The sequence below is a fragment of the Pieris rapae genome, chromosome 1, assembly GCF_905147795.1.
Source record: "Pieris rapae chromosome 1, ilPieRapa1.1, whole genome shotgun sequence".
Lineage (NCBI taxonomy): Eukaryota > Metazoa > Arthropoda > Insecta > Lepidoptera > Pieridae > Pieris > Pieris rapae.
Window position 1 is genome coordinate 1188445 of NC_059509.1, and position 20428 is coordinate 1208872.

The 20428-nt window shown below is 31.2% G+C and overlaps 2 protein-coding genes across 4 annotated transcripts; both read right to left on the minus strand.

The window, feature by feature from the left end:
* Positions 1-127: 127 nt before the first annotated feature.
* On the minus strand, positions 128-18902 carry LOC110994450. Of its 2 annotated transcripts, none has more exons than XM_022261073.2 (21): positions 17691-18902; positions 17484-17601; positions 17299-17405; positions 16833-16998; positions 16580-16702; positions 16020-16287; positions 15253-15416; positions 14026-14174; positions 8751-8886; positions 8203-8334; positions 7224-7360; positions 6470-6496; positions 6099-6266; positions 5501-5717; positions 4681-4824; positions 3188-3737; positions 2566-2846; positions 2296-2465; positions 1477-1926; positions 1279-1336; positions 128-915 (listed from the first exon to the last, which is right to left on the minus strand). In XM_022261073.2, the coding sequence occupies exons 1-21, from the start codon at positions 17795-17797 to the stop codon at positions 583-585; spliced, it is 4005 nt and encodes a 1334-aa protein (XP_022116765.2). In that variant the 5' UTR covers positions 17798-18902; the 3' UTR covers positions 128-582. The 2 variants fall into 2 exon arrangements, with proteins under 2 accessions (XP_022116765.2, XP_045486496.1); XM_045630540.1 differs by having other exon boundaries at positions 17484-17615; positions 17691-17762.
* Positions 18903-19036: 134 nt separating this feature from the next.
* LOC110994451 (bis(5'-nucleosyl)-tetraphosphatase [asymmetrical]) lies at positions 19037-20070 on the minus strand. 2 transcript variants are annotated; one of them, XM_022261075.2, is made up of 4 exons: positions 20049-20070; positions 19712-19832; positions 19551-19636; positions 19037-19369 (listed from the first exon to the last, which is right to left on the minus strand). In XM_022261075.2, exons 2-4 carry the CDS (start codon positions 19821-19823, stop codon positions 19136-19138), a joined length of 432 nt encoding a protein of 143 aa, XP_022116767.1. In that variant the 5' UTR covers positions 19824-19832; positions 20049-20070; the 3' UTR covers positions 19037-19135. The 2 variants fall into 2 exon arrangements, with proteins under 2 accessions (XP_022116767.1, XP_022116766.1); XM_022261074.2 differs by lacking the exon at positions 20049-20070 and adding an exon at positions 19890-19914.
* Positions 20071-20428: the final 358 nt, after the last annotated feature.

Below are 20428 nucleotides of genomic sequence, written 5' to 3' on the forward strand. Positions count from 1 at the left end.
TTACGGCTGACGTGTTTTTTTGTGCCTTTCGCCCTAACAAGGAGCAACCTTGAAGTATGTACTCAGGACTTATTTTAGTATAAGATTACGTATCGACGGCCACCGAACCGTTCTTTGTGATACACAAATAAATATTTAATTGTAATTTATTTAAAACAACATTTAAAAAATATAAACAATCCCATACACCATTGTCGGAACAAAATCTATCTCCTGTCAAGTGTCAATTCTCAAGTCGTGAGAAAATATGACAGTAAATCTAAGCGATATAATCTTTCTTGGTCTAAGGAAAATAGACAGTCGTAGGTTGATGCACTTATTTTCTATGTTGACAACATTGTTACGTCATAATTATTCCAAAGTTAAAAGCAGTTAGTTTTTGTGAATAAAAAAATAGAAAAAAAAATTAAGTAGTATTAGTAGTAAACTAATAGACTATAGATAAAGCAGCGTTGCGAACACCAGTTATTTGAAATTAACAGCTGGATATGAGCTATAATCATATTATGCATAGGGGTTTTTCATTTTATGAACTAAGTAATGATTTGAATAAAGTTTCATATAAAATTATATTGTATCATTTCATTTCAATAGTACTTGCAATAAATACAAAATTCTAACTCTAATATCATGCAATGACTTCTTTGTAAGTGTTTTTGCAATAATCTGTGGAATATTCTTTTTTTCAAGTATTTCAACTATCTTATCAATTGAATTATCTGTTCTCTCTTCTGGGTTCAGCTGTATGAGAACTTCAAGAATTAATTTATCTTCCTCTCTGCCCCATTCAACATCCTTTGTATTTTTTTGATCAGAATCACTTAGTGGATCCACCTCTGTCTTTAGGTTATTTTCATCGATTGGGATAAATTCTTCATCGATATTATCACAAATGTTATCATCGCTTTTTTCTTCCTGAAATAAGAGTAACAATGAATTCCTTCGTTCTTCATATAATTTAATCCAATTTTTTTCTTTCAACATTGTATTAATACACACAATATGTATCCTATATGCTAGGTTACAAAAGGCTGAAATCACCATAGAATCACGCGGCTAATATGTTTAAGAATATTTCTAATGTGGAATGTATTTGTAGAAAAGAAGTAAATTGATTGTTTTAGTAGGTACTTAACTTACTTCATAGAAATATTGTAAGTAAACGAGGACCTATGTTTTACCAAAGAGTTTCTATCAAAAATATATTCTGTAATTTTACGCATATGATATGCTCTGAGAATCAATACACTCAAACACGCAAGTTTTAAATACACTTACTTTTATATCCACCAATGGCTTTTCTTCAAAATCGTCTTCATCGTCATGACTTTTATCACTGTAAAAAATATGATAGTATTAAAACGTTTTTTTATAAGCTCAATAAATTTTCACTTAATACAACTTTCGAAGATGAGATATCAGTAGCTTTATTTCATATAATGGCCCTGGATATTATATAATTACATTTTTACTTACCTAGAAAGGCAGATAACATCAACATTATCTTCACATATCATTAAAGCCCCTTGTTCAGTTTCATCCCCACCACTATTGTCAGATTCATTCATTTCTTGATCTTGATTTTCTGTTCCACTTTCATTTTCGTTTTCTGATTCACTATTTTCATTACTTGCTTCCACTTTATTATCTTTACTAACTGTATTATCACTTTCTTGGCTGTTTATTTGCTTATTTTGAATTTCGTTGTTTATTTGATCTGGGGCTATATTTTCTTGTGTGTGAACTTGTTGGACGATCTGTGCATTTATTTTGTCTTTGTTTAAAATCGTAATTTTACCATTACCAGTGTTGTTGGAACTTAGAATCCCATTATCGTTACTGCTTAGTGTTTCATTTGGTGCTATTTGAGATTGTGGCGATGTCTGTTTGGAATTACTCTTTAATTCTTCGCTTGTCGCGATGCGCCTAAAGTATAAATGTAAAATGAAATATCAGATTTTTATCCACGTCAAAGTATTTATTGATAAACTGTTTTTCTCTGGTCTTAAATTATTTTGACTTAGAGCAAACAGAATTATTTAATTATAAAATAAATATTTGATTGGGGCTTAACTTGTATTATTTAGGGTTTTAAAAGTAAAATAATTAGCCAACATTGGACAAAATTCTAGACTAATACATAAAAATTATATAAAATAATGTAAATATGATTTTTATGAGAAAAAAATCGAATCAAATTAAAACTAAACACTAAGAATTTAAATCTAAGAAAATGATTCACTATTATTGAAAATTACTTAAGTTTGACCTATCTTCAAATAGTTCGATACTCACACTTTCCTTCGATGTGGAAATAATGAGAAACAATATCGAGCAAGTTGTGGGTATTGGCGCATATTGTCCATAAGTTTAGTGCACATCACACACGACAATGGACTATTACGAGACAACGTAGACAAGTACTTCAAAATGTTAATTTTATTGCTTTTATCAGTTACAATTTCCTGAAAAAAAAAAATTTTTTTACTCGATATTAACTATCGATATTAAATAGAAAATTTCTCTTGCCTGTTCTAAAAAACATAAGTTTGTGCCATAACTTACCTCAGTCTTCTGAATCAAGTCATCCATAGCATTGCTAATAAAATACTCTCGAAATTTATCAATTTGGTCCGCTTGTTCGGGGTTCAGGAAACCCAAAAATTCATTATACGTGTCCGCTAACTCCACGTCGCAAGCTTTGTAAATGTCATCCATTAATTTAAGCGGATCGTCTTCGTCTGATTTAAATCGAGACAGAATTGTAAACAGAGTTCTCTTTGTCCGTGTATTCCTAATTTTATTTTGACGCAGGGATAATCTCATTAAAAATGTTCTTACAAATTCTGCAAAGAAAAGGCTTGCAATATTATAATCTATTTAATTAAATTGATACATATATAATTTCCCGTATGACAGTTCTTGATATTATTAGGTGATTATTTAAAGAATAACTATTAACTTTCTTAACAGATATTACGCACACATTGCCTATAATTGAAAACAAAATGCATTTTCGAAGATTCCTCATAAAATAATACTTTTATCTACTAATATTTATGAGAGCTTTACCCATATTTGCTATAGACGATTTGGCGACAATATTGGACGAAGACTTTAGTGAATCCTAAAGAATTTTTTCAAATAAATATAATACCGAGTAGTTTCTTGTTAAACAAAATCTTACCTCTATCTTTGGCATCAGTGAGTCTCTCCTCCGCTTCTTTAGCTATACCTAACTTACAAACTCCCGGCTTTTTGGCCGCTTCGATCCTACTTTTCAAATCACTAAACACATTCTTGGAACAATTTTTATAATAACTCAACAATATTTTCAATCGATTCGTCATTTTCGGATATCGTATACTCCGACAGGGACACTGCATTTTAACAACAAACTTCTTCACATATTCAGTTATTCTTTTCTGTTTATATTTCGATATTTTCCTCAATAGCACACAACATGAGCAATGTTCCGTGTCCATAATGACCTCTGGCTCTTCTATTGGCTCTAAATCTTTTTCGGGGTCTATTTCGTTTGTTGGCTGTTCTATTACTATATCCACTCTGTCCGGGTTAGCCGGTTTTACCGGATGCAAGTTTATCCGGTTAGAAACGATCTCTTGTGTGAATTGTATAGGTAATGGAGGCTTTGGTTTCTCAATGATATTGGCCTGGGATATTTCAATGCCTTTTGGCGGTTGAAAATTCGTTGGACGTTTCTTTTGCAAGTGTTTCTATGGAATTACAAAAAAAAATTGTTTTCGCTTAACAGAACAAGTATGTGTTTAAATAGTTATATATTTATGAGTGTTAGTTAAAGAGCATCGCTTAGAAACTTTAAAAAACAGAAAATTTATTTTATTTAAATTTTTATCCAGTATGATAGATTAAAGTAAGTGAATAATGTTTTATTTAGTATCTGCACAATTGTTACTAATTTATAGAAAAAATTAAGATGATATTCATATACAATTATTGTTGCATGCGCCTCGTACGAACACAAACTATTGTTTCGGGTTTTACTACAATACAATTTATGAAAAGTTGACATTTTCCACCTTACCAAAGACAATGTAAGGAAAAATTTTAAGACTAAGAATTTAACAATAGTTACAATTTAGATTAATTAATTTCAGTTGTCTTTTCTTTCAATATATTAATGTATTTTTTCTATTTCATATATTTTGTTTATTAATGTTCTAGTTTTGCAAATATTCTAATTGTTTTCGTTTATAATATGTGTAACTGTAAGATTCCGTAGGTATATATATACTAGCAGACTCGGCCAAGCGTTGCTGTGGCTAAGGTTTTTGTTATATTACATAGTAGTAAATTAATCAAGGGAAACCGTAGGAGAACTTATGTGAAACGTTGGTACCACGACACGGACCTAAACTAAACTACCTTTAACTCAGCGCCATCTGTTAGAATTGTATCAAATAATAAACAAATGTTAATGTTATCGTAATTTTAGTAAGGATGCCTATTTTTTTTGAAAATGAAATATAGCCTATGTCACTCAGGAATGATGTAGCTCTCCAACAGTGAAAGAATTTTTCAAATCTGCCAAGTAGTTTCGGAGCCTATTCAATTCATACAAACAAACAAAAAATAAAACCTTTCCTCTTTATAATATTAGTATAGAAATACAGATTTTCTAAACTTTATCTAACTTACCCTAAATCTTTTACTGCTTTTCGCCAGGTATCGTACCCAGATTGATGGAATTTCTGATTCAGGTTGCTCATACAATGTCAGTTCTGCGTTAAACGGAATCAAGACATGCTTTGTTTTAGGTACTTCTCGTGTTTTGAAGTATTTCTGAAAAACCCCGAAATTACTGTACGAGATAAAAACTTTACGATACTGTTTTCAAGTTTATTTCACAAACATAACTAAGAAACAATTAAAAAAAAGTCTAAAACCTGACACGGTTTATATGATAAATCGCTTTATTATTTCCCAATTATGTAAAATATATTGACGATACATATCTCTTAATATTATCTATTATAAAAATATTGTCACTTTAAGACAGCTCAGAAATTTGTACGTATTACATTATTACTAAGAATACTTTTAACTACACGATTTGTTCTTTGTTTGTGTACTAAGCTACACGGATACCACAAAGATTAATAATATAACACTTTTATTTAATGAAACTATAACAAGAAATTTGTTCACCTTATCATGCGTGGCACAAAAGCCTTTTAAAATGTAGCAGACAAGTAGGTACAATATCCCATTGCGGATTCAAAAACAATCAAACTATTAGTTCTATATCGCTTTCAAAATTTGTCTATGGTAAGTCTTTATTAGTGAACTTAAAAACAATTGTTATAGTAATACTTTGTAATAGGGAAAACCTTATAACCTCTTTATTATAAAATTTCTTTCAACAAAAACTTATTGTTTTTTCTATCAGTCTTGACATTTCTCTTAATCATGCATGGTCATGTAAAACAAGAGGTTGTGAGTATTAGGTTGTACTTACGGTAATCATGTGATCAGTCTGTTTATTTTTCCTCACTGCAGAAACATGCCCTGCTAAGGTCTTAGGGCTTATCCAAGGGAACATATACTTGCACACTAGGTCTAATGTGATTCCAATACCCCACCGATGACGCAGGTTTTTTATCGGTGGGGGCGGGTACAAATCCGGATTCGCTTCTACGTAGGACCAAAATTGGTCTATCCCTAAGATTATTAATCTGAAATAGTAATATTCCCTATATTCCTATTCCAATTTCGATCCTTATATTTTTTACACCAGGCAAGACCAGGTGTTAAGTGATACCGCCGGCTCTGGACACGCGCACTATCAGAAGGCTCGCAAGTGCGCTGCCGGCCTCTTGAAAAATAGTTCGCTCTTTCCTTGAATTGGTTAATTTATTATTCTATAGCTATTATTATTAGAACTAGCAGGAATGCTTATAACCAATAAATAAATTAAATGTTTCTGCAGTTGTGGTCTAATCCAGTTAACTTTTTATTATTATTATAAATTGTCTCTGAACAAAAAAAAAAAACAGATGGAACGTCGTTCATATGACTTAATATGATTTGTAAAATAAATAGATTTTATTACTTACTTATCTTCAGAAGGTAAATAACATGTTCGCCTCTTGATTTCAACTCCCCGATAAGGCACGGAAGGCAACAAATAAGGGTAGAGGAACACAGAACTGTTAGCGGTGACTTTCTTGAATTCCTCCGGGAAATCTCCCGGATAGTAATTCTTTCCTAGGCTTCTTCGACGGCTAAATAAAAAATTTGTCCATAATTATTATTATAAAAAAAACATACATACTATTCGCTCTTAATGTCGCTACATAACATGTAGCGACATTTAATTGTACTCAGGAAAGCAGATTAAATTTATATTTTCTACTAATATATATTGATTTTCGTTAATTACATAAATTGCATCATCTTATTTTTTTAACCAATTAATTAATCTCACCTTTTATCCGCCTCGGATTGAATGAATCTGAAATAAGACGCATAAATGAGAAACAAAATAATCTGAATTACCATACATTATTATATACATATATTAAAATGAATTGCTGTTCGTTAGTCTCGCTAAAACTCGAGAACGGCTGGATCGATTTGGCTAATTTTGGTGTTGAATTATTTTTGAAAATCCAGAGAAGGTTAAAACGAAAACATAAATAATACATAAAGAAAAATAGTGAAAACGACGTTTTCAATAAAAACTGTTAAACAGTGAATTTTTTGTCTTTACAAAAATATAAAATGGTCACTTGGTTAGTTATAGATGTAGCCTTTGGAAAATTGCATTTCATTGGTTTATTTTTAAAAGTTTGTATTAGATTTGACGCAAGTATAAGTAGGCGATACGCAGTTCACCGGTTCATCTAGTTTATAATAATAAAAAATCATACACATTCACATTCTAGAATTTTCTTGTGCTATTTAAAATGATGGTGTTCATTCTCTTCCAAAAGACGGCTACAGCTATAAAAATAATTGTTTTTCTTTGATATTTAATTTATATTTTAAACACTTGTTCCAAATACCATATAGCATACATAGAAAAGTGTAATTCTAAATTAAATTTGCATCCCCATAATTGGAAAGTCTACTTTTGACAATTGACTTCTGCCACATGGTACAAGGTCGGTTCATGAAACAAATCGGTTGATGCCGCAATCTAATCCCAATAAAAAATCCACCACGATGTTACCACTTACTGAACCATCTTCTTATTCTCAGGCGTATCTTCTGACACACAATCCTCCCAGCTTTTGACAAGTTCAAGGGCAGGCGACAAGTTACACACTCTAGCGACTGAGTTCTCCTGTTTTACCACCATACCTTGTAAGGTTTCCTGCAAAATAATACTCTGTTGCAAAAAATTGATTTTTAGTAACATTAGCCTACCAACATTATATATTATCCCTGCGAGTGTTACAGTGCCAAATACTTTTGATGGCCGGCGGGTAAAATGGGTTCTACCGCCGCCATTATGCTGTGTTTATTTTCTGTGATTTCTTGCCGCCTACGATTAATAAGTTTACTATCTACAAAGATCTAATAATTTTTTTTTCCTTGCATTATTAATTACAAAGTTTTTTACTTAATTACAGTAGGACAGTTCTGATTGCTAGATAAATTTAAAAGATATTATATTAATAAAACAGGTAAGAAAACCTATCATATCAGTTGTTCCCAATTTGTATTACATTTATTTAAGCCTAGAGATGACTTTACAACATACTAGTATATATTGTTTTATTATCAAGTTGCATGAGTTCAAATTATTCCCATTATAATGGCAAATTTTTATTTACTGGCAATACATGACAGCGACGCTGTTACCGGCTAAGAAAAGTATGTATGTGGCACTGTATGTTTTTTTGTTGTTGTTCAATGTTCTCTATAGTCTATGAAATAAATAATAGATATTTTTTGTATGGTTATTATTTTTTCTAAATATAAACTATTTTTTTCCTTAAAAAGGCTTTTATTTAAAGTAGGTCTGGTGGGCTTTACTTCGGTAAATGGTGGATTTATTTTTATTTGGTTTTATGTGTTATGTTTGCCTGATGAATATTCACAGACACAATTTATCAAAAAAGGAAATATTTTTTACAACATTATCCTGTTTACTAAAATGATAAACTCTACAAAAAACTTGCCAAATACTTTATTAATAAAATTGAAACTCACCAAATACTCCTTATATTTGGGCGCGTAAGTCCAATATGCTGGATTGACAAAAAGCAAAAGAAAATTCGATGTCGCTATTTGTATGTGCATGCGCAACTGTTGTTGAAGTATCAATATTTGCTCATCTGTTATCTAAAAATAAAGATGTATTTTCTTACCATTTTTTATTAAATTAATCGTAACGTTTAATTTTTATATGTATAATAAGGATTTAGATAAAGTATTTTTTTAATTCCAAAATATGCATAAAAAGAGGGTACAAATAAAAAAAAATCACAAGTTTTACAATTCGTTTTTGATAAATAAAACTATGATCTTCATTTCCATATAAAACTTACATTATTATTGTAAAAGCCGTGTTGGCCTGAAGCTTAAGGTCAATGGTTCGACTCCATTCAAATTGAATTTCTATGGGCATTTAGCACTCGCTTGCTTTAGACCCAAAAAGTCCATAGCGTATATCAAGCATAGATGGTAATTCTTCTTTTTTCATGAAACAATTTTTGTCTCACAGCAAATCAAGCTAAATAGCAAATATATGAACTCACCACATCGTTTTCAATAACAACCTTCAGGGTGTTATCAGAGGGTTCGATGGCACCTCGAACAGCTGGCGGCGGTTCCACCACGTCCATTGACTCTTCTACTTGCTCTTCTCTGACGTCTACTGTTATTGGTCCTGCTCTGGTTAGATGGTTCCAAATATTAACGAGAGCCATAAATATATATATATTTTCACACACTTGACTAAATATTAATAGATGGCTTGGGTAGGTTTTGTTGGTTAGATTTTATTATTATTGAGCAATTTAAGTAAAATAGTTTTTGAAAATTTAACTAGGTGGCAACACTATATTATATGAAGGTTTATTGTAACTAAGTGTTCTTGCTGTCATTCATCTTCTTACCAAATAAAAGTTATATTTGTGCTAATTACTATCGTTTCTTTGATAAACGACCCATAATCCTTCAGGTTATGGGCCCAGTAGATTCTGCAATTGAAAGTTTTAAGAAAAATAGCAAAGAAAAAGTTACAATCGTATTGTGAAGAAATTGACAAAATAACCTCAAAATGGATTCAATGCGGTCAATAAACTTAGAAAAATTTGATGGAAATAACTTTAGGCAATGGAAATTCCAGATAAAGTGTGCCCTAAAAGCAAAAGGGATTGATATTTCAGTGCCTAAACCGGCTGGAAATAATGTTGAATGGACAAAGAATGATGGCATGGCCATGTTTATTATAACATCTTCGATGGACTTCAAACAAATAACTTTAATAGAAAATTGTGAAACTGCTAAGGAAATAATGACAAAACTTGAATCAATATACGAACAGAAGAGTGAATTATGTAAAATGTTGATCCATGAAAAGTTTTACCAGTATAAAATGTCTACAAATGACAGTGTAGCTCAACACATTTCTAAAGTGGAATCATTGGCCAAGCAGTTAAAAGAAAGTGGCGAAAGTATTAGTGAAATGGCTGTGATAACAAAAATACTTGGAACACTGCCTCATAAGTATAGATCACTCCGTCAAGCGTGGATGTCTTTGGATCCAGAGCAACAGACTCTTGTCAATCTCACTGCTCGTTTGTTAGATGAAGAAGCTAGTTTACAGTGTGAAGAAGAACAAGAAACCGCTCTTCTTGTGGCTAAGAAAGGGTGTAAAAATAGCCCAAAACAAAGTGAGCTGAATAGAAATGCTAGTAATTCAAATCAAAATAAAAACAGTAAACACAGATTTGAATGTTATAATTGTGGGAAACGAGGACATTTTTCTCGAGAATGTCGTGCTCCAAAGAAATCCAAGTATAGAAAACCTCAACAGGAAGGTGCAGACTTGTTAGCGTTTAATGTAGAAACCAAATTCCATGAAGCTGAAGACAATGTGTGGATTTTAGACAGTGGTGCCTCTGCACATATGACCTATAGAAAGGAGTTCTTTGTAGAACTATTGGAATGTAACCAGAAATCATTGACATTAGGAAACAAACAATCAGTGGAAGTGGCTGGCATTGGCAAGGTGTTAATAAAGAGATGTGTCAATGGACAGTGGGAGAACAGTGAACTACATGATGTATTGTATGTTCCGAATTTGCGACGAAATCTGTTCTCAGAAGGTGTGATAATGCGTAAATCATATATCATTATCAAGAAAGACTCTGGTGCATTCATTTACAAAGGAAATGACTTGGTAATGTGTGCAACAATAACAGAAAATAATTTATACGAATTGAAAATTAAAGCTGTGGTCTCAGATACATGTAACTTAGTTCAAAGTGATCAAAATAACATTAAAATGTGGCATGAAAGACTGGGACATGTTAACCTAAAACAAATCAAGAGTATGAGTGCTGATAATGTGGTAGAAGGCTTGAAACTGAATAACAGTGATAAAACTGATTTTGTTTGTGAAGCATGTGCATATGGAAAGCAGTGCAGATTTCCATTTCACAAATCTATACGAGGAGAACTACAGCCAGGTGACCTTGTATATAGTGATGTCTGTGGACCTATGAGTCATACATCTATCCAAGGTATGAGATACTTTATATTATTTAAGGATGCTGCTACAAGTTACAGGCATGTATATTTTGTCAAACATAAAAGTGATGTGATGGACATATTCATGAAATACAATGCTTTGATCAAAAATAAGTACATGCATAGTGTCAGAATATTGCATACTGATAATGGAAGAGAGTATGTGAATAAAACCTTCAATGACTATCTCAGCAAAGAAGGTATAATTCATGAGTGTACTGCGCCATATACACCAGAATAAAATGGGCGTGCTGAAAGAGAGAACCGTACCATTGTGGAGAGTGCACGTTCAATGTTGTACGCAAGGGATGTGTCACTGGAATTATGGGCTGAGGCTGTGAATTGTGCAGTATATTTATTAAACCGGACTTCCTCCAGCCAAACTCCTAAGAAAACACCATTTGAATTATGGAACGGCATCAAACCTCATATAGGCCATGTGAAGGTGTTTGGAAGTATTGGATATGTCCATATTCCTAATCAGCTAAGAACTAAACTTGACAAAAAGAGTGAGAAAATGATACTAATTGGGTATGATAATAACAATTACAGGATGTTCAATCCAGAAACCAAAAAGGTTAAAATATCAAGAAATGTAATTTTTGAAGAACATAATGTTCCAGAGATAAGGAAGAATATTACACAAATATACATTGACGATGAAGTGAAGACATTAGGACAACAAAATCAAATGCAAGAAACAAATGTAGAGGATACTCTTGTGGAAACTTCATCATCAGAGAATGAAGATACCATGTTGAGTTGTAATAGTAATGACCCTACATATGAACCTTCTCAAGAATTAGATGATGATTTAATTCAAAGCAACATAAATTTGAGACCAAGGATTAATAGACGTTTTGAAGCAAACCTAATTGAACTGTCACTGCCACAAACGTATGCTGAAGCAATGAAAAGTCCACAAAGAAACGACTGGTTGAAAGCTATTGATGAAGAATTGCTTGCACATGAAGAGAATAATACTTGGACTCCAGTAGAGAGGTCTGGTCAACGTACGCTTACTACAAAGTGGGTTTTTGCTATAAAAAAGGATGAAAATGTTCAGGTAAAACGGTTTAAAGCTCGTTTATGTGCACGCGGATTTAATCAAATAAAAGATATTGACTATCAAGAAATATTCTCTCCAACAACGAGATATGACTCTATAAGAATTATCCTTTCTATTGCAGCTAAATATAATTTAGAAATTCAACAGTTTGATGTAAAGACTGCTTTTTTGAACGGGTATTTGGAAGAGAATATTTTTATAGAAGTACCAGAAGGAATTTCATTTAAAAATGATTGTATCCTAAATCTTAATAAATCACTGTATGGACTTAAACAGGCGTCTCGTTGTTGGAATAGAAGATTCACTGAGTTTTTAATAAAATATGGTTTTGTGCAATCTCAGGCTGACAGTTGTGTTTATGTAGGTATTTTCAATGGGGTGAAAGTATTCATAATAATTTATGTTGATGATGCACTTGTAGTCTCTTCCAGTTCCTCAATGATTAAAAGAGTTATAGAATATTTGAAACAAACATTTAAAATAAAAGAATTAAAATTGAAATATTTTGTGGGAATGGAAATAGAGAGAGTAAATAATTGTATCTGTATTTATCAAAGAGATTACATTGAAAAATTAATAGAGAAGTTTTGTATGAGTGATTCAAATCCTGCCAGTACCCCTGCAGATGTAAATGTTGTTATTTCAAAGAAAATGGATGAAAATATTATTAATTTTCCATACAGAGAAGCTATAGGGTCCTTGTTATTTTTGAGCTCTGTTTCAAGGCCTGACATTTCTTTTGCTGTAAATGTTTTGAGTAGATATGTAAACGATCCAAGTCAACAACATGTAAATGCCATTAAACGTGTTATTAGATACCTAATAAATACTAAAGATTTATGTATATGTTATGGAGAAAGTAGTGATCTCACTGGCTATTCGGATTCAGATTTTGCAGGTGATGTAGATACGCGTAAGTCTACTACAGGTTATATTTTTAATATGAATGGGGGACCTATAACATGGTGTAGCCAGAAACAGAAGACTACTGCTCTCTCCACAACTGAAGCAGAATTTGTAGCTGCTTGTGAAGCTGTAAAAGAGATATTATGGTTACAGCAATTATTATTAGATTTAGGTGAAAATATTACATCTGTTCCATTGTATGTTGATAATCAGAGTGCAATTAAGTTAATTAGCAATCCTGTTTATCATAAGAAAACCAAACACATAGATGTGAAATTTAATTTTATAAGGGAAAAGGTTGAGTTGGGTGTAATTAAACTAAATTATATTCCTAGTAACAGTCAATTAGCAGATATGTTAACTAAAGCGTTACCAACTCAAGCTTTTATCTATTTAAGAGATCACATTTTGTTTTTCTTTTCACAACTCTAATTTCAGTAGGAGTTTATTTTTTTTATATTTGTACCTAGTTTAAATTTTAGTGGGAGTATTGAGCAATTTAAGTAAAATAGTTTTTGAAAATTTAACTAGGTGGCAACACTATATTATATGAAGGTTTATTGTAACTAAGTGTTCTTGCTGTCATTCATCTTCTTACCAAATAAAAGTTATATTTGTGCTAATTACTATCGTTTCTTTGATAAACGACCCATAATCCTTCAATTATTATTGAAATTATTTTGTGAATTTGGCGACGCTTTTTGTTTTTTTTTTGGCCTTTAAACTGGCGATTAAAAAGAGTGGCAGACAGTTTATTGCTTTATCTTGTCTTTCATACTACGCCCCTGATTTGGAAACTGGCAGTAAATGTAAAATGAAGCATTTAATGGGTAATTCTTTTTGACGTTCATAAGTGTACATTGTGTTAGCTAAATGAAAAATCATTTGATTTCATTTACAAAACAAAACCATGTATATTTTTTTCCCCTTAGAGCTATTGAACTTGTGAACCTTTCCCGTGATAAAAATCAACAATGAAAAGTGAGGAACGAACTTGCCGAGTCTTCTTGCCTTCCTCATAGAAAAATGAACGGATAGCGTAAATTTGACGTGCATGAGTATATTATAAATTGTACCTAAATTAATAAATATCTTCTGCCTTCATACAGGCGATAAAGTGAATAAATTTATATTGTATTTTAATAACCCTTAAACTGCACAGAATGCCGATACTATTGTGTACTGTATGCCTACTGCCCATAGAGAACATTTGTTTTTTGTTAAATTATGGATGAAGGAGTTCTTTTTGCCAGACCAAAAAATGGTACTAAACATAATATTTTTGGATTTTGTATACATACATAAAAATATCACCAATCACTTCGTTTTCCTCGTGTTCTGTCTTTCCAATAGAAAGTCGTGGTGGATCATTTTTCTCAAACTGAAGTCTTTTGGAAGACCGATCCTCGTCGGAAATTGGTTCTTGCTTACCTTCCCATATGGAAGACGGCTAGAAATTGTTTGTTTTGACATATATATATATATATATTTAAAAAAAATAGTATATATAGTAATTATTAGGAAATGGTATGATTGTGACCATTGATTTTTATTGTTGCTTTGGTAAATTAGTGAGATTCCTTCATTATTAGTTTTTTAAGTGAAACTTCTTTAGGAACGTTGTGATTTCAAACCGGATGCAACGGGAAAAAGCGACAGTAAAAAGAGACAGAAACATAAATTCATATGTTTTATCGTGGAAGAAAATGAGATAGATAGAGAAACTTCTTTAGAATCGTTGTGATTTCAAACTGGATGCAACGGAAAAAGCGACATTAAAAAGAGACTATATAATAAAGAGAAAAATAAATTCATATGTTTTAACGTGGGAGAAAATGAGATAGGAGGCATTATACAATCTCTTTTTACTGCCGCTTTTTGATTTTATTGAATTTCAAACTTTCGTTCTTTTCGTTTAGGCCAAATTAAAGATTTATATTAAACTTATAAATTAAAATTTATCATTGAAATACACTGTTTTTAAAGAAAAGTTTAATACATTCAGATAGTGAAAAATGTTTAATTTATGTATGATTAATTATAAAAACTTTGTGTTTTTTTCCTACAGGACTCTGCGCTCTCAACAAAAGTAAGACAATAAATTACATTTGAACAATCAACTAACATTTAGTATATAATTTTTGAAGTAAAACTTCTTTCCGTTACGGGCCATCTTTGTCTTGTCCCTACCGCGGTTAATTCGAAGAGATTAAAAGCCATTAATAACAAAAAGTATAGTAACAATAAAAATCATACTACTATTACAAATAATGAAATTCTGTAATAATCTTAGTAGTAATAAGGTAAAAATGAAAAAAATTGTATTTTTGTATATGATAATAAAAGCCTCTTCTTTAACTTTATTTAACCAAGTAATGTAAAGTTACATATCCGAGTAGTAATAGAAAATTTTTCGAAAAATATGGTAATTTGTAAAGGAGTTTCATTTCTTTTGTACCCACATTTTTTTTTATTTCTATATTTGTACAATAAAGTACATATAGATAGAAACTATAAATACAACTAACCTCTTTTCCATTAATTTGAATATTATTAATTTGTTCGCTGCTATTCAATTCTGGAGTAAGTTCTGATTCGGGCATTACATTAAACAGTTCTGTGACCAAGTCATTTAATTCCTTTTTCGAGATCTTTATCAGACTGTTCTCAAGGGATTCTTCATCTTCTTCAACTGGAAAATTTATTGAATAACACACATGAATTCCTTGAATTAATAATATTGTGCAGAAAAATTTTTCATTAATTAATATATTTTTTTTTTCTTTTTTGTCATTAAGTTTAATATCTGTATGTTGGTCTATATGCTGTAAATATCAACCTATTTAGTGTAAAATGTTGTGTGCAGATGTAATTGGGTTTCAGATTTTCAAATGTAGTTTAGTGTGTAATAACTATATGTATCTAATCAATCTGTTTTCTGTTTCTGTACCTAAATGTAAAAATAAAAAAATTTAATAAACTAAGAAAGTGCAAGACTGCTGAAATAATACCTAAATTCATAAAAAAATTAAGAAAAATACACTTAATATTAAATACAAATGCAACTGACATGCAGTTAGTATTAAAATCAGTTGCTGGGGCACAGTAGGCACATTGTAGATATCAATGTATGTGTTTTTTACTTTTAATAAACACATACAAGTACTGAAGTACAGATGTATTATTAGTAATTTTGTAACTGAGTCTAAGTTGTGAGGTTGTAAGAGTTTAAATATAAATATAGAATTATTTTTATTGAATTAATAAATAAATGATATTACTTATTGAAGTTTACCTGCATCGGGATCAGCAGCCACATTATACTCTGGGTCAGTTTCATCATCATCCTCATTTCTAGTATTGGCTGCTGGGTTGAGGCACTCCTTTAAGAAGTCATTCCACAAATCGTCAACATCTGGGTGTGGTATATCATCTGGCGGTACAAAAGAACTCTCTATATGCTCTATCGGAGTTTCTGAAAGGCTCAGTTTGGAGCGAGTTCGAAGAGCTATTGTAGCTTCCTCTTCCAGAACGAGTTGTCTGCGAGCCTGGGAAACTGTCTCCTAAAATGTCATTGTATTTGCTGTGATAGAAGATATGTCTGTGTGGCTCTATAGATAGTATTTGGTATCAAAAGTTTTATATAAATATGGTTAAGAATAATAAAAAAATACTGGTTTCCTTTTTGTTGGGACTTAAGCTATCAATATAATCAATAATAAAATAATCCATAATTTTTTGCATTAAAAATGCAGACAAAATAATAGGTCTTTAACAGTAGAAATTGTGTTAATTTTGATAAATTTATGATAAACCTAAGTAGTCATTATTTGAAACAAACTAATATCTATTTACCTGTGGAACTTTAAATGGTCCATCTGTGATAACTGTAGATTCAGATTTTGTTTGGCTTTTAGGTGTGGAAGGTGTAGCCGGGAGAGAATCAATGTCACTACAAGTAGCATGGTCATCATCACTCTGAAAATGTCTAGATTAAGTTTTGCCTACACAGATAACAACCTACAATCAACTCATTTAAAATAAATTGACCTCATATAGAGGTATATTACTGAACTTTTTTTTAGTTTCAAGTCAAATTTGTTATTACCTGAACTTCATCATTAGTTGGCTGATACTCTTCATCATCTTCATCATCGGGTAGCTCTTGAGCAATGAGAGCTTTTACCTCTGGTCTTGTTTTAACATGTATATGTTTAATTGGTGTCAATTCTAAATTCCATGGTGCTGATTTAGGTGAGGCTTTCATCAATTCCCTGTTGAGAGCAATTATATAGTAAGTAATAAATGATTCATGAACTTTATCTCATATAACATGTAGCACTGTGATTCATCCTTCAACAATATTATTAAAAGTTTAGATTTATTTTACCTATTTGACCTGTGTTGAATAGTTTTTTTAGCAAGATAATTCATTAAAATAATCATATTATTTTACTTTAGATTTCTAAGACAAGTATATTATTGGTTTGAAAAAAAAATTGATTATTTTTATGAGTATTTTAATATTATTTAAAAAAATGTACTCTTTAGGGGAGCATTTTTACACAACTTACTTGGCTTTAGCCCTGGTGATTGGTTGCACATTTTCTCCAGCCTCTACCGTTTCTTCTTTTTCACGCATTTTGACGAAAGCCAGTACATGATCATTTGTTACCACTTTCTATGAAATACAGAGGTGTTAAGAATTAATTGTATAGCATTTAATTTTAGCACATTAATCGACAACTAGACAACTTACTTTTAGTATTTTTTTCACACTGGTATCGTCTAAATTATTTCTTACAGCTGAGGCGTGAAGATTTTTCTCCATTTCAAGAGTATTATCTGGAAGGACATCGTCCTCTGTACTAGACTCTCTAAAATGTTTCCACTTATTATTTAATCAATAATAATATTAAACGAAGCATAACATGAATTTATAAAAAAAATATTTCGAAAAACAAACCGTTTTCTCTTCTTTGCTCGGCTTTTGAATTTGTTTGTTATTGTGATATCGTCGCTTGACTCGTTTAAAACATTCTGGGAAGCCTCATCAGGCGTTCCTGAATCCATTGTATTTAAACGACTATTTACTTAAATAAATATTTCATATTTTTATTTCAATCAGTCAAATAATAATAGAAAATCCTAATTTATTAATTTTGTGTTTATAATTCATATGTCATATGCCATACTGTAGTGCGCCGAATGTTATCTTCACAGAGTTAAAGACGAATTGCCATCACAGATTATAGCATCTGTTTATTCGATAACCTATAAATACAGTAAGTCAGTAAAACCAGATCAAAATGGGCTCGTCTAATAAATCTAACTTGAATAACACTAATACTATTTAATGATATATAAGAAGGAGTCTTAATTACGATTCATTAATGTAATTTATTATTTAAAAACGTACATTTTTGATGTCTCGCTGTAAATAACATCTTAAACCTAAATCGATTTTGATCACCTTTTTTATACATAGTTAATGAAGTGAAACAAATTACATATAAATTATAAAGTAATACGCAGATCACCTTTCGGACAAAATTTGCCTATGGCCTAAAGGAGACCCCGACACGTTCTATCGGATCTGGATTATCTAATCAACGTAGCCAATAACCAATAGCCGCATCCACACCGGACGATCGAAAATAGATCGGCGATCCCGCGATCCATATTACAAGATCGCGTTCGGTTGAGCGTGAACAGTACTAGGTCGATCGATAAAAAATAATGGCCGGCAACGTACTCGCGAGACTCCATAAAAAAGATTCCAACAGCAATCTTTTGCGATCCTGACTGGCTGCTCCAACACATCCATACTGAATCTGTTGAACTTTGTTTGGCTATGGAGTCACATGGGAAACGACGATAGCAGCGACAAGCTACATTTTACTTACATTACTACATTTAACACTTGGCGTCAAAAAATCGCACCTTTACTAAAATTCGTGTCAAGCTATTATAACTCCTAAGATCCTTCCTGTACCCTATCATTATTAGTATCATTTAAAAGTTCAATTGTTTCGGTTTCAAAACAATCAATGTTTTCGGAAAATCAAAAACCACAAATCGCCAGACCCACTTTCATTAATAAGTAGCGATGTACGCATTTGAAGGCTCACTTATTATACTACCCTGGACGCGTATAAAAGGGGGAGTAAGGAGGAGGACAAAAGACTAAAAGGGGCTCAAATTAATAAAAAAATAGATATAATTGGATGAACAATAACAACCTAGAAGAAATAAAAATGCATAATTATTTCTACCTACATGTCAAGCAATGAATATTAAAAAATAGGAACCTAATGGGTATTATGATATATTTATTCATATTTTCATTGATTTGGATAATTCAATTTGATTCTTACATCATTGCCAATAAATATTGGCCTAACTTAACCTTCATTGTTTCAATTTACTTGATGCTAATCCATAATACTCAGAAAGTAATTGTTTCATATCATCATAACCTGACAAGTCTTGGGCTTGTGGTAAAGGTAGCCATTTGAAATCCTGATGTTCATCTGAAAGTTTCACTGGTGCTTCTGGGTTAATTAATTTTGCTAGCCAATATACTACTTCTTTGGGCTTTCCATTTACTTCATAAGAGAGAACTTTCTTTGAGGTTTGATCAATCTGTAATGTCATTTAAACTTAACTATAAAAAACTTTATTATTGAAATCTGAACTATGGAAAATTTAATGTCTCGAAATATACTTTAAGGATCACCTTTCCTTTAGTACTTATAATGACTCCCTTAAATTCAACAGAATTTCTAAATACCACTTTAATACTACTAATATAACAGAAAATTACCTCTAAATCATCCTTTATGTAACCAGCTTCTTCTTGTGTCTCTCGTAAAGCTGTCTCCCAGTCAGATTCCCCTGGATCAACATGACCTAAAAAAATTTAATCATACACAGTAAATTATAAAACTAATAAACATTCAAAAATATAATTACTTATTGTTGTACCTTTAGGAGGAGTCCAATGATGTATGCCATATGAGGTTTGTAAGAGAAGAAACTGTATTAACTCATTAGAGTATCTGTATATAACTAAACCTGCAGCTCGTGTCGGCGACATAATCTTGTTCTGAAAAGGAAATGCAAATATAATAATATGTTATAATTGAATTACTTACATTGTTACCTTGGATTAAGCTTATTGTGCAATAGTGCTCTGGTTAACAAGAAAAGAAAACAGTTGTAATAAGATTTTAGAGTTTTTTCCGTTTAATAACTAATTACTTATATTTATAGCTAATAAATCATTTAAACTTGAGAGAGGAATATTTCCATTCCGGGTTACCTTTTTCGTGACACTAAATAAATGTCTTATTTTCGTGTGCAAAGGAACTCAAATTTTCATTCGAAAATACTTATATCGAATTATCGAGTCATACATTAAATTCCATAAAATTGGGATAATATAGTAAATAAACAAACTTCTTTTCGATATTTGTTGGTGTTAATTGTCAAAGTTTCTTAATTCTGATTACTGTACTTATGTACACTGTCTATGAACGTAAAGAACGGATTTTATTTCATTTTTCATGTTATAATTTAAAAACTATTTTTTTCGGGAATCTTATAATGCAAAATATTTTTTTCAAATTACAAAAAAAATGTTGTAAGGTCTATTATAAGTTTAATCATATTTTAAAAATAACAACCGGTTCAGTATTTTAA

Excerpts from the sequence above, each read along its gene's own strand:
- LOC110994450 (XM_022261073.2), bottom strand. The coding sequence starts at position 17,797 with ATGGATTCAGGAACGCCTGATGAGGCTTCCCAGAATGTTTTAAACGAG. Across the intron at positions 6,497-7,223 it reads GAGAATAAGAAGATGGTTCA|ATTCATTCAATCCGAGGCGG; the intron begins GTAAGTGGTAAC and ends GTCTTATTTCAG. Across the intron at positions 1,927-2,295 it reads TTTCCACATCGAAGGAAAGT|GCGCATCGCGACAAGCGAAG; the intron begins GTGAGTATCGAA and ends TTTATACTTTAG.
- LOC110994451 (XM_022261075.2), bottom strand. The coding sequence starts at position 19,823 with ATGTCGCCGACACGAGCTGCAGGTTTAGTTATATACAGATACTCTAAT. Across the intron at positions 19,637-19,711 it reads TCATTGGACTCCTCCTAAAG|GTCATGTTGATCCAGGGGAA; the intron begins GTACAACAATAA and ends AAATTTTTTTAG. Across the intron at positions 19,370-19,550 it reads ACATAAAGGATGATTTAGAG|ATTGATCAAACCTCAAAGAA; the intron begins GTAATTTTCTGT and ends ATGACATTACAG.